The sequence below is a fragment of the Rhinatrema bivittatum genome, chromosome 2 (assembly GCF_901001135.1).
Source record: "Rhinatrema bivittatum chromosome 2, aRhiBiv1.1, whole genome shotgun sequence".
NCBI classification, from domain to species: domain Eukaryota; kingdom Metazoa; phylum Chordata; class Amphibia; order Gymnophiona; family Rhinatrematidae; genus Rhinatrema; species Rhinatrema bivittatum.
In genome coordinates this window covers 822,966,439-822,983,416 of record NC_042616.1, presented here as the reverse complement: position 1 = coordinate 822,983,416, position 16,978 = coordinate 822,966,439, and the positions used below count along the sequence as shown (strand labels likewise).

At 46.7% G+C, this 16,978-nt stretch overlaps 1 protein-coding gene across 1 annotated transcript in view; it reads left to right on the top strand.

Annotated features, from left to right (window-relative positions):
* Positions 1 to 16,978, top strand: part of WDR97 (WD repeat domain 97) — a 378,285-nt gene that overhangs the window by 228,401 nt on the left and 132,906 nt on the right. The window contains exon 17 of the mRNA XM_029587226.1: positions 3,860 to 3,946. Within this exon, the coding sequence (XP_029443086.1) occupies positions 3,860 to 3,946 (87 nt within the window). The remainder of the gene's footprint in view (positions 1 to 3,859; positions 3,947 to 16,978) is intronic.

The following is a 16,978-nucleotide window of genomic DNA, read 5'->3' as shown; positions in this document are numbered from 1 at the left end:
AGGGGTTTTTGATTTTACCTCCCCCCGTTTCCTGAGACTGTCTGTTTCTTTTTTGCATGGGCTCAGTGTATGTTTTTGAGAAAGTTTTGAAAAAAAAACCAAAACAGGCAGCAGCTTAGAGGTGCGGGCGACTTCCTCCTCAGCTTGCCGGTAAGATTGGCCTGTTTCGGGGGGGGGACTATTCTTTTTTCTTTAAACTTGTTTTCGGGCGGTTTTCCCCTCTTCGGCTTCTTCCCACAACATGACCCGTGGTGCCGCGTGCAGAGCCTGCGGCTCTGCTGGATCGCGTTTGAACCTGGAGAATCTCTGCGCGGCTTCTTCTGAGAGTGTGAAGGGCTCCTCTGGAGCAAAGCGGCAGCTCTCCTCTCTCCTCCTTATTCTTACATTCTCTACTTTCCCTTCTATCCTTACATTCCTCATGATCTCTCCTCTCTCCTCCTTATTCTTACATTCTCTACTTTCCCTTCTATCCTTACATTCCTCATGATCTCTCCTCTCTCCTCTTTCTTACATTTTCTGCCCCTCTTCCTACCCATCAGTGGACCTTTGAGACCTGCAGTTCCATCCAGGATCCCTTCCACCAGGGATCCCTCTCAAGATCAAGGATATCTAACTATGAGTAAGAAAGCCTCTGTTATTGGAAGACACCCATTTGGAGTCTTCACAAAACCCTTGGGAAAGAGAGAGAAAAATGCACTCTCTCTGTAAAGACAGATTTTTGCCACTTGGGAAGGATTTCCCGTCCTTTTGAGGGGCCCTAACCAAAAGGGCCCACGGCTCTGCCTAATCCAGGAGAGTGGTTGGATTCCCAGCCTTTTCAAAGACTCTTGCACAGATAGAGGACAAAGAACTTGTAAATCAAGAGAGAGAAATAGAGAAACGTGTGGAGCTGGAAAGTCAGATTTATTGTGCCACAGAACCAGAGTTGTTTACAGTAAAGTATTATTATTGGACACCAATCCAGTGGTCCCTGCATCTTATTTAGACACACAGAGCTTAAAAATTCACGCACCCAAGGAATTCAAGGGAGGAAGTCAGTCACCTCGCACTAGGCACTCTGCACCTCCACTCAAAAAGGATCCACACATTCAGGCCGATACTGTAAAAAATGTGGGAGAGCGGGCGCTCCATGTTGAGCGCCCGCTCTCCTGACTCGCACCTAGGCACTTCTCCTGGGGCACGCGATCCTACATTTAAATGAGGTGTCGCGCTAATAAGGAGGCGCTAGGGACAATAAGACCTCCGACTGGACCTCAACTCCGCTTTTCTCTCAGCTCATCCTGTAAGTCCTGCTGGCCGCCAGAACCTGAGGGCTGAACCCAAGGGGATGGTGGTGGGTTAAGCGGAAGACTTTGTCTCGTGGCGAGATAGCTGCTGCCTATTAAGGCCTATCTTGTGCTCACACAAGAACTTAACAGCGGCCCCGGGGCTCACTGCTGCTCAGCGTGACGGAGACTAAGGGGCTCACGAGGCAGGACCTCCCCTCCATGCCCAGTAGAGTCTTCCCTGAGCTCTGAGAGCTGAGTCTATGTCGGTGATGTCACCCCATGCATTACGACTAATCCGTGCCTGCTTCTGGATGGAGAATCCTGTTTACAAGTAAGCAAACTTGCTTTTCTTGTGCTTCCTGCCCAGTCATCTGTTTCTCACCTGCAGATCTCTGTCCTATTTTTTGCATTTTCTGATCTCCTTCTCGTTTCTTGCACCTTCTGATCTCCCTCCCATTCTCATGCTGCTTGATCAATCTCTCGTTTCTCGCACTCCATGATCAGTCTCCTGTTTCTTGCTCTCCAATCTGCCATTTCTCATTTATGTATTGTATAGTCATGAAATTCTATGTTTTATGCCAGCAGGATTCGAGTATAACATTAGGTTAGATTTCATCTTGCTTCTCATCGGGAAAAGTGAAGTTACTTATTACCCAGATCAGGGCTTCTCAGTATTCAGCAGGCTCCCACCTCTCTAGTAAAGGTGAAGCTTAGCTTTATATTGAACCAAGGACGGTCATGTGACAGGCGCTGGCTGCACAGGAATTACTCTTGCACTTGATTTTTCTGAGCTCTGAGAGAGTAAATCTGCCTCAGCGCTGTTGGATAACATCGCCCACTTGTTTGGCAGAGTCATCCTACTTGTCAACAGAGATCCCCCTTAATAAGTAAGCAACTCCATTTTTTTTTTTTTTTTTAAATCTTTGTGCCTGCTTTTCAAGCAAGATTCTGTCTGTAGAAAAAGCTCGTCACCGAGCAGCCCTTCCATACTTTCCCTCTGAGGAGCGGTGTAAAGCAGGCACAGATTTTGCAAAGAGACGGAAAATTGCCCCCAAAGCTCTCACACTCTCAGCTTAATTACTTCTTATGTTGGTCGGCCTGCATGAGTCGAAGACAGACAATGGTGCAGGTGCTTTAGAACTGGCTGCATGCTGTCATTACCTCAAACGTGTTTTCAGTATTAGTACATTTTTTTTTAAAAATAAATAATGAAAACTTGGCGCCTTGGTGAAAACGGCACTGGTACTTCCACCCGCAGGGTTTCCGTCAATAGTCAAAGCCAAACTATGGCGTTGGTTTTGCTTTGATTATTGCCCAAGAGAAAATTCCAAGCAGAGATGTTTGCTGGCTTTCTCTGCACATAAGTTTATTTAATCAGCCCACTCTTTGCTTTCCCCCATCCCCAAGCCCCCCTCTGCAGTGTGCCGATAAAGATGTGCACATTGCTGAAATAAGCACATACTCTACGTGCATGCGAGGTGGCCAGCAATCAAAGAGACCGTTTCCATGGGTGAAACGTTATTTAAACCGTGGAAATATACAATGAGAAGAGAGGCCCTCACAGCAAAACTCAAGGGAGACAGAAGTAAGCGGTGTAAAATTAGAAAACCCAACAATGCACCTATGGTGGTGAAATTTCTATATGCACATAAGTTTAAGAACAATAATTGAACAATTATTTAATAGACAATTTAAAAATAAAAATAATTATAAAATTATAAATAATAAAAATAATAACAGCAAAAATAGCTACAATCGGCACATAAATTTTGTTTAGAAACTGTTATCATCATCTGTTATACAGAGGTAAATCAATTTACTGACAGATTGCAGTCATCTGGCATGGCCATGTTTCAGTCTGCTGACTATCAATACAGATTCCCATTGTTGTATCTTTGGTTCACTACTTCAGACTCTTTGTACAGACTTTTCATCCCGGGACTGCTCACAAGCTTTTAACCTTCTGCTGATACAACTGTGTTTTCTCTACAGGAGCTTTGTCCCTTTTGGACAGCAACACCCAGTGTGCTTGGTCCCTTGCACAACTAATAAGGGATCTGAAGGGTTTCAAATAGATGAAGGTGTTCTTTCCAAATACAATTTGTGTGCCGATTTTAGTTATATTTGCTGCTGTGTTTTTTTTTATTATTATTAAGGTCTGAAAACATGGTTGATGTCCCAGGCGGATGCTCAATTGTTGATAGCAGCTGATAGAACTGTGTCTGTTTTATGATTTAGCTTTTAATTGCATTTTGATTGAATTTTATGTTTTGTAATTTTCTGTGAGACGTGTCTCCATTGCTTTGGGCAACTCCTAGTTTGCTTTGGAAAGTGATTAGTAAATGCTTTAAATAAAGTACTTATTTTATTATTTTTATTTTTTACATGTTTACATTATTTATTATTTTTTAAATAATAATTGTGCAATTATTGTTCTTACATTTATTTGCATATGGACTTGTCACTTGCCATTATGCTAATTTTACATCACTAATTTCTGGTTCCCTCCATAGAGATGAGCACTTGACAGTGTACTTGATGAACTGTATCATGTAATGCCTGTTTTAATTACTTTTTATTTCATCCCTCAGAAAGATACAGAAGATACCCCTCCACCCAAGAAGATAGGCGTCATCCCAAAATCTTTGCTGTACCGCCTACTATGGGCTGAAAAAAAGGTATGGAGGGGTCTGTGTGCGTATGATTGGTACAGATGTGCCAGGTGTATGGGTGTGTGATAGGTACAGGAGGTGACAGACGGAGGGGTGCATGTGTGTAATAAACACAGGAGGTGCTTGGGGGGGGGGGAGGGTGTGTAAGTGGCAGGTATAGGAGATGCCAGTGGTAATGTGTCTGTGATAAGTATAGGAGCTAATAGGATGTGTGTGTGTGAGATAGGTACAGGGGATGCCAGGTGTAGGGGGGCAAGTGTGTAATAAACACAGGAGGTGCTTGGGGAGGGGAGGGAGGGGGTGTAAGTGGCAGGTACAGGAGATGCCAGTGGTAATGTGTCTGTGATAAGTATAGGAGGTAACAGGATGTGTAGAGCTGATTCATCTAAGGAAGAAATGGTCCACTTTTCAATTAACCTCGCAGTCCTTGAACCATCCAAAATCTCTCACACATCTCCCACAGCGGGTACAGAAACACAGCAAAAAATGGGTTATAGTGGGCTCTGGTAGAACAAGAAATGTGACAAACAGGTACCCACCTTCCCCAACTTTACAGCACCCTGAGCATCAACCCTCACTCTCACAGAGAAGTCAGGCTTTCAGAATTAAAACATCCAGGAACAATTGGATAATGGTGGGCTCTGGCAGAATAAGTCCAGTGAAGAAGAAACACCCACTCTCCCCACTGGTATCCCTACAAAATGCATTTTCTCACTGGAGAACCTAGAACCCTCAGCAGCAGATTTTGATGGGATTTCTAAAAGTGAAGGCACCCAATGTACATAGAAGCCCTTCAATAGAATGAAAGGTCATAACAGAAAACTGCTTCTGCTGGGAGATTCAATCATCAGAGGAAACAATTTGGGAGTACATGTTGATGGGGAGTACTGAGAGGAGAGGATCACCTTGCTGGTGGCTGAAAGGAATCAGTAAGTTTTTGCTTGGGACATTGTCTTTTTCAAAATTATTGGGGCAAAGTTAACTATTTGGGAATATTATTTAGTGTATTTGTGTGTTTGTGCTTTCAATAGTCAGTAAGGCAGTGAATAAACAAGTTAGACTGTATTTTTAAATGGTCAGTAAGGCAGCTAATAAGCAGTAGGTAGTGTTTTTATTTTTAAAAGTCTGTAAGGCAGCTAATAAGCAGTAGTTAGTGTGTTTATTTTTAATAGTCTGTAAGGCAGCTAATAAGCAGAAGTTAGAGTGTTTGTATACTAAAAAAAAAAAAGTAGCCAGAAGCTAGAAATAAGCTAGGAGCAGTGTATACCTAAGAAAAAAGGTTGAAAAGTTCAGTTCAGTTATTCACCTTGGAAAGGAGTTGAGGTAGTGTGATTTGGTTTGATTAGGTACCAACATTTGTTAATCAAGAGAGCAGTGAGTCTTCATTCTCATTGATACTTCCCAGATTACAAAAAGGCTTCTGTTTGCCTTGCTAGCGCAAGGTCCATTTGCTCTGCAACTAACTGTTAGTTACAGCTCTTACTTTTAAATGTTGCAAAACATTTCTTTCAGCAAAAGCCCAAATGTTGGAAAAGGTCTCTAGGCCCAGTTTCTCTGGTTATTGAATATATTTAAGTGTCCATCATTTTTAAAATGTCCATATTATCCATATTATGCCCATGCAGAAACTTAAACTGTTTGAGTTTAAATGTCCATTATATATTCTAAGAGGCTTATATGGTAGGCCAAAAAAAATGTTCATAAGCGAGGCTTCTTAGAAACAAATATGGCATTCTTTGGGAGCTTATCCTAACTTCCTATTACTAATCTTATATATAATTCTCCACCCGAGCTCTAATCATAATATTAGTAATTTCTCCATTCTGTCGGTCAGGGCTTTATTATTGTCAGTCCCTGAACCACTTGTCAAATGGCCAAGACTGCAGGGTCCAACTGCTCCCCTAGAGTCTGCTTTGGAAAGGATTGGTTGGTCCTTAGGAGAAGTCCAGTTGGGGACATAGATACATCTTGGTAGTCCTGATGCCTCCGATGACATAGGTGGGGATGAGGGTGGGACTAGTGGAGCCATGTTCCCAGCCCAAGGGTCATCATCGGTTGGCTCAGAGCAACACTGGATGTGCTGGGGATTGGACAATTGTTCTGAGCTCCCTGTGGCAATAACAAGTTTGCAGGGTTACAGGTTGGGTTGTGGAGGGGGGCAGGGTGGACTACTGCAGGGAACCTTCAATTGGAGAATATTTTGATAATTCAGGGGAGGAGGGGTAGAATTTTTAGGCCTACAGACCCGCAACGATTTCAAAACATTTTGGAGAAGGGAGGAAAGAGAGATGAGATTGGCTGGCATGGTCAATATTTATTACACTGGGGTGGGGGGTGCGGGAGATCATTTTGGCAGGGCCGCTCAAGGATGTTTCTTTATAATGGTAATAGTTACTTAACCAGCTTTATTCCTTGAACATAGCTGGCTAAGCTTAAAGATATCCAGGTACATGTACCCGGGTAACTTTGAATCCTAACCAGTCCAATTCAGATATAATCAGTTAGGTTTCAAAGTTATCCAGGTAGATCACTTTATTTGAGGATATTCAGAGGAATATACGTGATAACTCATCTGGGGTTCTTGAAAAGTGACTTCCTAAAGTTGAAATGCCTAGGTGAGGCACTCATTTTTCGTTGAAAACTGACTTGTTAACTCTCTTATCTCCTTTCTGTGGTCCCTTGGTAATAGACTTCCCCAGTAGAAGAAATGTCCTTCTATTCTGAGGTTTTCTGCCAACCTCTTTGTCATCTCCTCTCTGGTGTATTACATTCTCCTTTGTCTCTCTTACTGGTTCAGTGTCAGCACATTCCCTCCCTGCCAAGACCTCGAAGTGGTTTCCCAGGATGTGCTCCTTCTTACCTCCTGTACCCCTCTAAATCTCTCCATAGTCTCATCGGCTTTGTGTGGGTCATTTTTAAAGCCACTTGTACACACATGGCTTTATATAAGTAAATGGTTCCTTATAAAATTGCATGTGCTTTTTGTGCATAAAAGTATGCACATAACCAGTTTTTGCATATGTGCACAGAAAAAGGTGTTCGAAGCGGATGTGGCATTGGGATTTACACACATTTTGGATTTTTGAAATGCACAAGCTATGTGCTGCATAGAACAGGTATCCATAACTTTGTGGGCATTAGTTTCAGGGCATTATTTTGCATGATTATCAAAGTGAACTGAAGGGCATAAGATTGCTTTGAAAATTGGTGGAACATGTATTCTGGCACGGCATAAGCTACATGGGTTATTGGTGGATCTTGAATTTGGAAAAAGCGCCATGAATCTTAGCCAACCCAACTTGGAGTTGAGTTACCCATTACACTCCATTCAGAGAGGTGACTGCAGAGGGGAAATGAAATGTAGCTTCCCGAAAAACTCTGAACACTGTTTCCCGACAACCACTCCACCACTCCTGGCTTCTTTTCCCCTGCTCTAGATAAGGGTACTTTAGATTTTGTGAGGCTTTTGCCTTATTCCAAGCTTTTTTTTTTTTTTTGCCAAACTTGTTTGGGTAAAACACTTTAATCCCTTTGGTTATTTTTTTATCCCAGGACAAGCAGGATGCTAGTCCTCACATATGGGTGACATCGGTAATGGAGCCCTATGTACGGAAAAACTTCTTTAAAAGTTTCCATGAAACTTTTGAATGGCACCGGAGTGCCTACTGAGCATGCCCAGCATGCCATGATATTCCCTGCCACAGGGGTCTCCCTTCAGTCTTCTTTTTTCCGCGAAGCCGTTAGCATCGCGGGCTAATTGGAGTCCTGAGGTGATTTTCACCTATCGAAAAAAATTCATATTTTCGGAAAAATGTTACTCCATCCGCAGGGGTTTCCCTTTCTATAACTGTTTCCGTTTTCGATTCCCGGCCGGGAACGATATTTTTGGGGTTATCGCCGTCGACGGCTGTCCGGCGCCATGGCCTCGGGCTTCAAAAAGTGCCCAAACTGTGTGAGGACAATGTCGATTACCGACCCTCACTTTGAATGTGTTCTTTGCTTAGGCAAAGATCACAATATCCAAACATGTAAATCATGTGCGGAAATGACAGCGAAAGGTCGTCGTCTAAGGGCCGAAAAAATGGAGCAGTTATTTAATATCCAATTGCTTCCAAGGCCTTCGACCTCAGCGCAATCTTCTCCATCTACTTCAGTCCGTCAACTGAAGCAAAAACGTCCAGAAGCGGGAGACGCCTCAACACCATCCCCTTCAATTTCCTCAAAAGCATCGACCTCGGGGAGCAACAAGCAAAAAGAAAAACACCGCCACCGGCATCGGAGACGCCAGGTAACGATGACCGAGAATCCATCGGAAGGCACGGCCTCGCCTGCAAAGAAACCCCGGACGGGGACTGAGGCTCCGAGGCCTAGTGAAGGGCGATCCCCACCGATATCGGTGACGGGCTCCATACCTCCTCAGGGCTCTGAGGAGGTATTGGCATCGCCAACACCGCCTCCCTCCACAGCTGCTCTGTTATCACCAGCTGTGAGAGTGGAACTTGACTCCTTGATTCGTCAAGCGGTGCAACAGGCTCTGCGCGATGCGATTCCGCCTCAGCCATCGACAACTCCACCGATGCCCATTCCATCACCGAGAGACCCAGCACCATCGATGCCCCAGACACCGACGAGGACACGGGAACCGGTCCCGATGCCTACTCCGGTACCTTCACCGGTGCCACAGGTACCTCCATTGATACCTCCACCGGTACCACCGATACCTACACCGGTGCCCACACCGATATCTCCGATGCCAGCACCGGTGCCCAAGGAGGATGTATCCGGGTTACATCCAGTTTTTACCAAACTGGACACACTCCTGGACATCCTCACTAAGAAAATACCAGTGGAATCGATTCCAGGCCCATCTGGAGTGCCAAGACCGGTCTTACCATCTCGACCTATGCAGCCAATCCCTCATCACACACAGGAGATACCTGTAGACACCAGCTCTGATTTTTCTTCTGATGAGGAAATATTTTCAGAGCCTTCTCCGCCTGATGACCACAGGAAATCCCCTCCTGAGGACCTCTCCTTCACCAATTTTGTTAAAGAAATGGCTGACACCATTCCTTTTCCCATTCAAACAGAGGTGGATGCACGTCAGAAGACCTTGGAAGTCCTCCAGTTTGTGGACCCTCCCAAGGAAATGCTGGCAGTCCCTGTCCATGAGGTGTTCCAGGAACTGCAATATAGGATTTGGGAGCATCCAGGTTCGGTGTCAGCAGTAAATAAGAGAGCAGTCAACCTACCTAGTGCAACCTATTCCAGGGTTCCAGAAAATACAGTTGCCTCACCAGTCAGTGGTCATTGAATCCGCTCAGAAGAAGGCGAAGCGGCAAAAGTCACACTCCTCTGTACCACCTGGAAAAGAGAGTAGGCTTCTGGATAACCTGGGAAGGAAAATCTTTCAAGGTTCAATGCTGGTTTCAAAAATTTCATCCTATCAATTATTTATTTATTTATTTATTTATTTATTTAGGGTTTTTATATACCGGCATTCGAGAACGCAGTCCCATCATGCTGGTTCACATTAAAACAAGTGTGCATCGTAAACAAAACTAAAACAATGGTGCGGAAAAAGGCAGTTACAAATAACAGGGAGATTAGAACTTGGCAGAGAGAGAAGAGAAAGGACAGGTTATTAATTCAAACATGTAACGATAGTGTAAAATAATATAAAATTCAAACAAGAAGGTTAGTCATGGTGTATGTGAAGGTAAGGATTGGCGTGGAAGGTAGATCAGTTTATATATGAACCAGTACCAAAGGAACCTTTGGAAACAGGTTCAGGAACTCTCTCTCTCTCTTCCTGAGCAATATCAGGAATCCTTACAAGACATCATACATAAAGGCCTCGACTCTGGTAAACATGAGGTTCGAGCAACCTATGATTGTTTCGAAACTGCTGCACGTCTATCAGCATCGGGTATTGCGGCAAGAAGATGGGCATGGCTCAAAGCCTCTGATCTGCGCCCAGAGGTTCAGGAACATTTGGCAGATCTGCCTTGCTTGGGGGATAATCTCTTTGGTGAGAAAATAAAAGAAGCTGTGGCAACCCTGAAGGACCACACTGAAACATTGAAACAATTATCTTCTCAACCATAAGAGACTCAGCCTTCCACCAGGAAGTTTCCAAGGCGTGACCCTCGACGGCCTTATTATCACCCACGTCGATATTACCCCCCAGCAGGTAGGCCCAGACCTAGTCGGCCAACGCAACGCCAGCAGCCTAGACAAAGGCCTGCAAGGGCACAACCACCTCCTCAGACGGCCACTACATCTGGTTTTTGAAAAGCCCCAGAGAGCAGCAGCCAGACCAACCCATTCCCAGAAACACCAGTAGGAGGTCGAATACAATACTTCCACAACTATTGGACCTCCATCACCACCGACCAGTGGGTGTTATCCATCACAACTCACGGTTACAGATTGGATTTCCTTACTGTCCCAAAAGAAAATCCACCACTTCAATCTTGGACAATAAATCAACATTCCATAATTCTTCAAACAGAATTATCCACCCTTCTGAGAGCCAGGGCCATAGAACCAGTTCCTGGGCCTCAAAAGGGCAGAGGATTCTACTCCAGATATTTCCTCATTCCAAAGAAAACAGGAGGCCTTCATCCCATTCTAGACCTCAGACAACTCAACAAATTTCTCAAAAAAGAAAAATTCAGAATGGTGTCCCTGTTGGATTCGTGGACCCTTGGGCCGGTCGGGACCGGCAGACGGAGTACTGCAAAGCAGTAGCGAGAGCCCCAACCGGGAGGTGGCACGGATGGAGAAGTGGCTGGCCCGAGGAGGAACCTGGAGAGCCCTTTGCGACCAAGGGCTAGGCAAGGGAGAGGAAGACAGGTGGAGCTGACACAATGGTGAGGAAGTCTTCGCCCTGGAAGCTGAGCCTCCCCCGAGAGGAGCTTTTAGGAGTTCGGCCGCTGGGACTTAGGAGATTCACCCTGGAAGCCGGAGTCCCCCCAGGAGGAGCCCGTAGGGACCCAGCCGCTGGGACTTAGGAGAGCCCGTGGGGGCAGAGTCAGACGGGATCCGCGGTCGAGTGCCGGAGGGTCGTTGCTCACCAGTCCAGAGTCGAGTGCCAGGGAATCGCCGCTTGCCAGTCCAGAGTCGAGTGCCAGGGAATCGCCGCTTGCCAGTCCAGAGTCGAAAGCCAGGGAATCGTCGTAAGCCAGTCCAGAGTCGAAAGCCGAGGGGTCGTTGTAAGCCAGATCAGGATCAAGAGCCAGAGGGTCGTCAGAAGCCAGATCAGGATCAAGAGCCAGAGGGACGTCGGAAGCCAGATCAGGGTCAGGAGCCAGAGGGTCGTCGTAAGCCAGTCCGGGATCAGGAATCAGGAAGACAAGGAAGCACAGGACGCAGCAATCTCTAGGCCGAGCTGCAGGGTTTAAATACCCTGCAGCGTCTGACATCATCCGGAGGCGTCCCCTGCCATTTCCCGCGCTGGCCCCTTTAAATATCGGCCTGAGACGCGCGCGTGCATCTAGGGGGCGGGGCTAGCCGCCGCGGAACGCCGGCTGCTGCGTCGCAGCGAAGAGGGCCTGGCAGGAGCGACTGCAGGCCCGGGCGAGGCGGGGAGACGCCGGGCCTGCGGTGGCCGAGGTCCCCGGAGGTCCGGGGAGCGCGGGCCCAGCACGGGACCTCGATGGAGTAAGTAGCGATTCCGGGGCCGACCCGGAATCGCAACAGTCCCTAGGCACCATTCTACCTCTTCTTCAAAGGGGAGATTGGCTCTGCTCTCTGGATCTTCAAGATGCATACGCTCACATCCCCATCTTTCCTCCTCATCGCCAATACCTACGCTTTCGGGTACTGGATCAGCATTTTCAATACAGAGTGCTACCATTCGGCCTTGCATCAGCACCACGAGTTTTCACAAAGTGCATGGCTGCAGCAGTGGCACACCTCCACAAGCAAAGAGTGCACGTGTTCCCTTATCTGGACGATTGGCTCATCAAAAGTCAATCAAAAGGAGCTCTCACTTCTCTCAAGCTCACCATCCAAGTGCTTCACTCCTTGGGATTTCTCATCAACTACCAGAAATCCCATCTGTCACCAACTCATCTGATACAATTCATAGGTGCAGAACTGAACACTGCAATAGCAACAGCTTTTCTTCCAAGAGACCGTGCTCAAACACTTGTCCTGTTGACTCACAATCTTCGCAACCAATTCCAGGTAACAGCTCACCAGTGCCTCATTCTTCTAGGGCACATGGCTTCCACAGTTCATGTCACTCCCATGGCCAGATTGACCATGCGACTACTGCAATGGACACTTAAAACACAGTGGATACAAGCCACTCAACCAATGTCCACTCCCATTCATATCACACCAGAACTCAGATCTGCACTCATCTGGTGGACATCAATGAACAACCTACTCAAAGGCCTACCTTTCCAGCAACCAGTTCCACAAGTGACTTTGACTACAGATGCATCCACCTTAGGGTGGGGAGCACACATTGGTCATCTAAAGACACAGGGCAAGTGGACACAGCTTGAAGCCTCTTTTCAAATAAACTTCCTGGAGCTTCGAGCTATACGCTATGCGCTACATGCGTTCAAGGACTGCTTATCACACAAGACTGTTCTGATCCAAACGGACAACACAGTAGCCATGTGGTACATCAACAAACAAGGGGGGACAGGTTCTTACCTCCTTTGTCAAGAAGCAGCACAGATTTGGGACTGGGCCCTGACACACTCAATTCTTCTACGGGCCACCTACCTAGCAGGCATCCACAACACAGTAGCGGATCGCCTCAGTCGTCAATTCCAACCACACGAATGGTCCTTGGATCCAGCAATAGCATCCAAGATCTTCCAACGCTGGGGTCAACCGACGATAGATCTCTTTGCATCCCAGCTCAACTACAAAGTGAACAATTACTGCTCTCTCCTCTGGCAGCAGAACAACCTACCAAAGGACGCATTTGCTCGCCATTGGAATTCAGGCCTGTTATACGCGTATCCACCGATACCACTCATAACCAAAATGCTAGTGAAGCTACAACAGGACAAAGGGACCATGATACTCATAGCCCCATATTGGCCTCGACAAGTATGGTTCCCCACACTGCTAGATCTCTCAGTCAAGGATCCAATTCGCCTGGGAGTAGCTCCCAATCTCATAACTCAGGAACAGGGTCAGTTGCGCCATCCCAACCTTCAATCCCTGTCCCTGAGAGCATGGATGTTGAAAGCTTGATCTTACAGCCTCTCAACCTTCCATCCGCTATATCTCAAGTACTTATAGCTGCACGTAAACCTTCCACTAGAAAGAATTATTCCTACAAATGGAAACGGTTTACTCTGTGGTGCACTCAGAAAGATTTAGATCCTTTCACTTGCCCCACTACCTTGCTACTAGATTACCTTTACCACCTCTCAGACTCTGGTCTTAAGACGTCATCTGTAAGGGTACACTTAAGTGCAATCTCAGCTTATCATAACAAGCTAGGAGATGCGCCTATCTCCACACAGCCTCTCGTCAGTAAATTCATGAGAGGCCTAACTCACATTAAACCTCCAGTTCATTCCCCAAGCATACAATGGGACCTGAACGTAGTATTAACTAGACTTATGCGTTCTCCCTTTGAACCCATAAATACTTGTGACCTTAAATACCTTACTTGGAAAACGGTATTTCTCATAGCCATTACATCAGCCAGAAGGGTCAGTGAATTACAAGCATTAGTCACATACGAACCTTTCACAAAGTTCCTCCATGACAGGGTAGTCCTCTGGACACATCCAAAATTCCTTCCTAAGGTTGTCACGGAATTTCACTTAAACCAATCCATAGTTTTACCTACATTCTTTCCTAGGCCTCACTCTCACCAAGGAGAAAGAGCCTTACACACTTTGGACTGTAAACGTGTGTTGTCCTTCTATTTAAACCGCACTACAGCCCAAAGAAAATCCAGTCAGCTATTTGTATCCTATGATCCAAACAAACCAGGTAAAGCAGTGGGTAAACATACTCTGTCAAACTGGTTGGCAGATTGCATACAATTTTGTTATGAAAAAGCAGACCTTACTCTTCAAGGGCGAGTAAAAGCACACTCAGTCAGAGCAATGTCAACTTCAGTAGCACACCTTCGCTCTGTACCTATTCTGGACATTTGTAAAGCAGCAACATGGAGTTCTCTTCACACTTTTGCAGCTCACTACTGTTTAGACAAAGAGGGAAGACAAGATTCAGCCTATGGACAATCCGTCTTAAAGAACTTGTTTCCAGTGTAATCCCAACTCCTTCTACATCCAACCTGCTGTGATTTCGGCTGATTCATTTCGACAACAATACTCCACTGTTACTATCCTCAAAATGACTCAGCCTCTAGCTTGCTAATCACCCATATGTGAGGACTAGCATCCTGCTTGTCCTGGGATAAAGCAAAATTGCTTACCTTGTAATAGGTGTTATCCCAGGACAGCAGGATGTAGTCCTCACGAAACCCACCCGCCACCCCGCGGAGTTGGGTCCGATACGTTTTATTATTTTATTTTTGGCTAACGCCTATTGCTACAAAACAAGACTGAAGGGAGACCCCTGTGTCAGGGAATATCATGTCATGCTGGGCATGCTCAGTAGGCACTCCGGTGCCATTCAAAAGTTTCATGGAAACTTTTAAAGAAGTTTTTCCGTACATAGGGCTCCATTACCGATGTCACCCATATGTGAGGACTACATCCTGCTGTCCTGGGATAACACCTATTACAAGGTAAGCAATTTTGCTTTATTATATTTCTACACCATTGAGTGGGTGTTTGCACCTATTCCCCAGTCCTCTAATCTTAAAAGGTTAAGTGTGTCATTGCAGATCACTGTGTCCTAGGTTACAGGCTAGAGGAAGAGATGAACCCAGAATCCCTTGATGAAAAATAAATCACAATGAAAATCTAATGAAACTGAAAAGATTTTGGACCTTTGTTTTCTTCATAACTGTTGTCATCTCATAGGAAGGAGACATCCCTGTTATGAACACTGCCCGCGGAGCTAACCCCCGCGAGCAGCTCCTGCTCACCTCGTTTTGCTGCCCGACGCGGCACGGACGCCACTGAGGTCGGGCCTTCCAGTGCGGCTGGAGCCGCGGACTTTCCTGCTCCCTGTGGCCTGGAGGCCGTCCATCATGTTCCTCCCTTGTCACGATGGAGCCGCAGACTTCTGCCTCCCTTTGCGGCTGGAAGCCGCCGTCGACGCCGTCTTCATCTTCACGGCCGGAGGCTGCAAGCCACGGGCTCGACTGGCGGCTGGAGCCGCCCTCGGGGCTTCCTGCAGCGGCTGGAGCTGCTGCCGTCATCGGGGCCTGCTCTCCAGGCCCAGCCCTGCTGCTACGCATGATGTCGGTGCAGGACTGCTGTCCACGGTCCTGCACAGCCCTGCTTCCTGCCTGTAGGTGTGCGGCCGCGCCTCTCTTCTATATTTAAAGGGCCCATGGCCGGATATGCCCTGGGCCCCTCCTTGAGACTGTTTCCTGTTGCAGCCCTATAAAAGGGCTGGTCTTGTCATTGCTCCTTGCCTTGCATCGGAGTTACTTCACTCTGGAGGCTCCTGCCTGCCAGAGCTCCATCAGGTCTTCTTCCTTCTTCGTGGAGCTCCTTGTCTCGTCTCGTCATGTCAAGTCTTCATTGCCTGAGGTCCCTGTCCAGATGTCCTGGTGTATCGTCTTGATCTTCTGTTTCCTGATATCCTAGGTTCCTTAATGTCTTGCTCCTGTGTCTTCAGCGCTCCTGAGCCTTCTGGTCCTGTTGGCCTTGGTCCCTCGGATGACGTCTTTCCCGAGTTGGAGTGGCCTGCAGGTGGAATTCGTTCCTGTGCTCCTGAGCCGTCTTGTCCTGCCAGCCTTTGTGGAGCTTCGGATGACATCGGCTTCGTCGTCGGAGTCCCACCTTGACTGGATTCTTCCCTGCGCTTGTCCCGCTCCCACGTGGTCTATGACCAGCATCCTTGGACTGTGTAGGGCGCGCAGTGGGACAGGGTAGTCCGCGACCAGCCCATTGGGTCCGCCCGTGAAGGTGCCAATGTTCACCCTCCCAGCTTCTCGTCTCGTCTGGACTTCGTCAAGTTCCTCGTCTCGTCCCTGATGCCATTGCATCAGTCTTGGTGTCATGTCTTCGCTTCAGCGTCTTGTTCCTGATGTTGTCGCATCAACCCTGGTCCGTGATGCCGTCGCATCGACCCTGATTCGTGATGTCTTCGCATCAGCCCTGGTGTCATGTCTTCAACAACCCTGGTGTCATGTCTTCACTTAAACCCTCGTCTGTGATGCCGTCGCATCAACCTTGGTGTCATGTCTTCGTGTCAAGGCATCCATCTGCCCTCATCCTCAGGCCGACCTGCTGCTCCATGCCGATCCAAGCGACAGGTCCGAAAGGGCTTGGAAAGGTCGGAGGACCATTCCCCTACCAACATCATCTTGTTGTTGGCGCTGGGAGCTTGCAGGCCTGGCAGAGGGAAAGACCATAGTCCTGCCATGCTGGAACACGCCATCAACCCTCGGTTCAGTCCTGGATCCGTCTGGGGTCGGGTCGAGGCCCAAGGGCACACGAAAACACTCCTTTTCTCAACAGACCCCTAATGCTTGTGGCATGGAATTTCAACATTTTTTTCTTTTGTTGCAAGTTACCTAGATCCTCTTGGATAGGCAAAGCATAAATATTTGGAAATTAATTCCTAAGAACATTTGGGCTGTAAATTCTAATCCTGACTCTGTCACAGGTCCATGAGAAAGCCATCTCTACTTCAAATTATAGCTATTGTTAATGAGTAGCAGGAATACCAATAACACTGCTCCTCTGACATTTTTTCCTTGAACTATGTTTATGTCTGAATGAAAGAAAGGATAAGCTGTCTTTATTTATTTATTTATTAGATTTATTTTTTTTTACCGTCACTAAGGGCCCATCATAACGGTTCACAAGAGTAAAACATCATGCTTAAGCTAAAATATATCATTAATAACCTAAAATACATCATAATTAATCTAAAATGCATCATAATAAAAATAAACCTAAAATA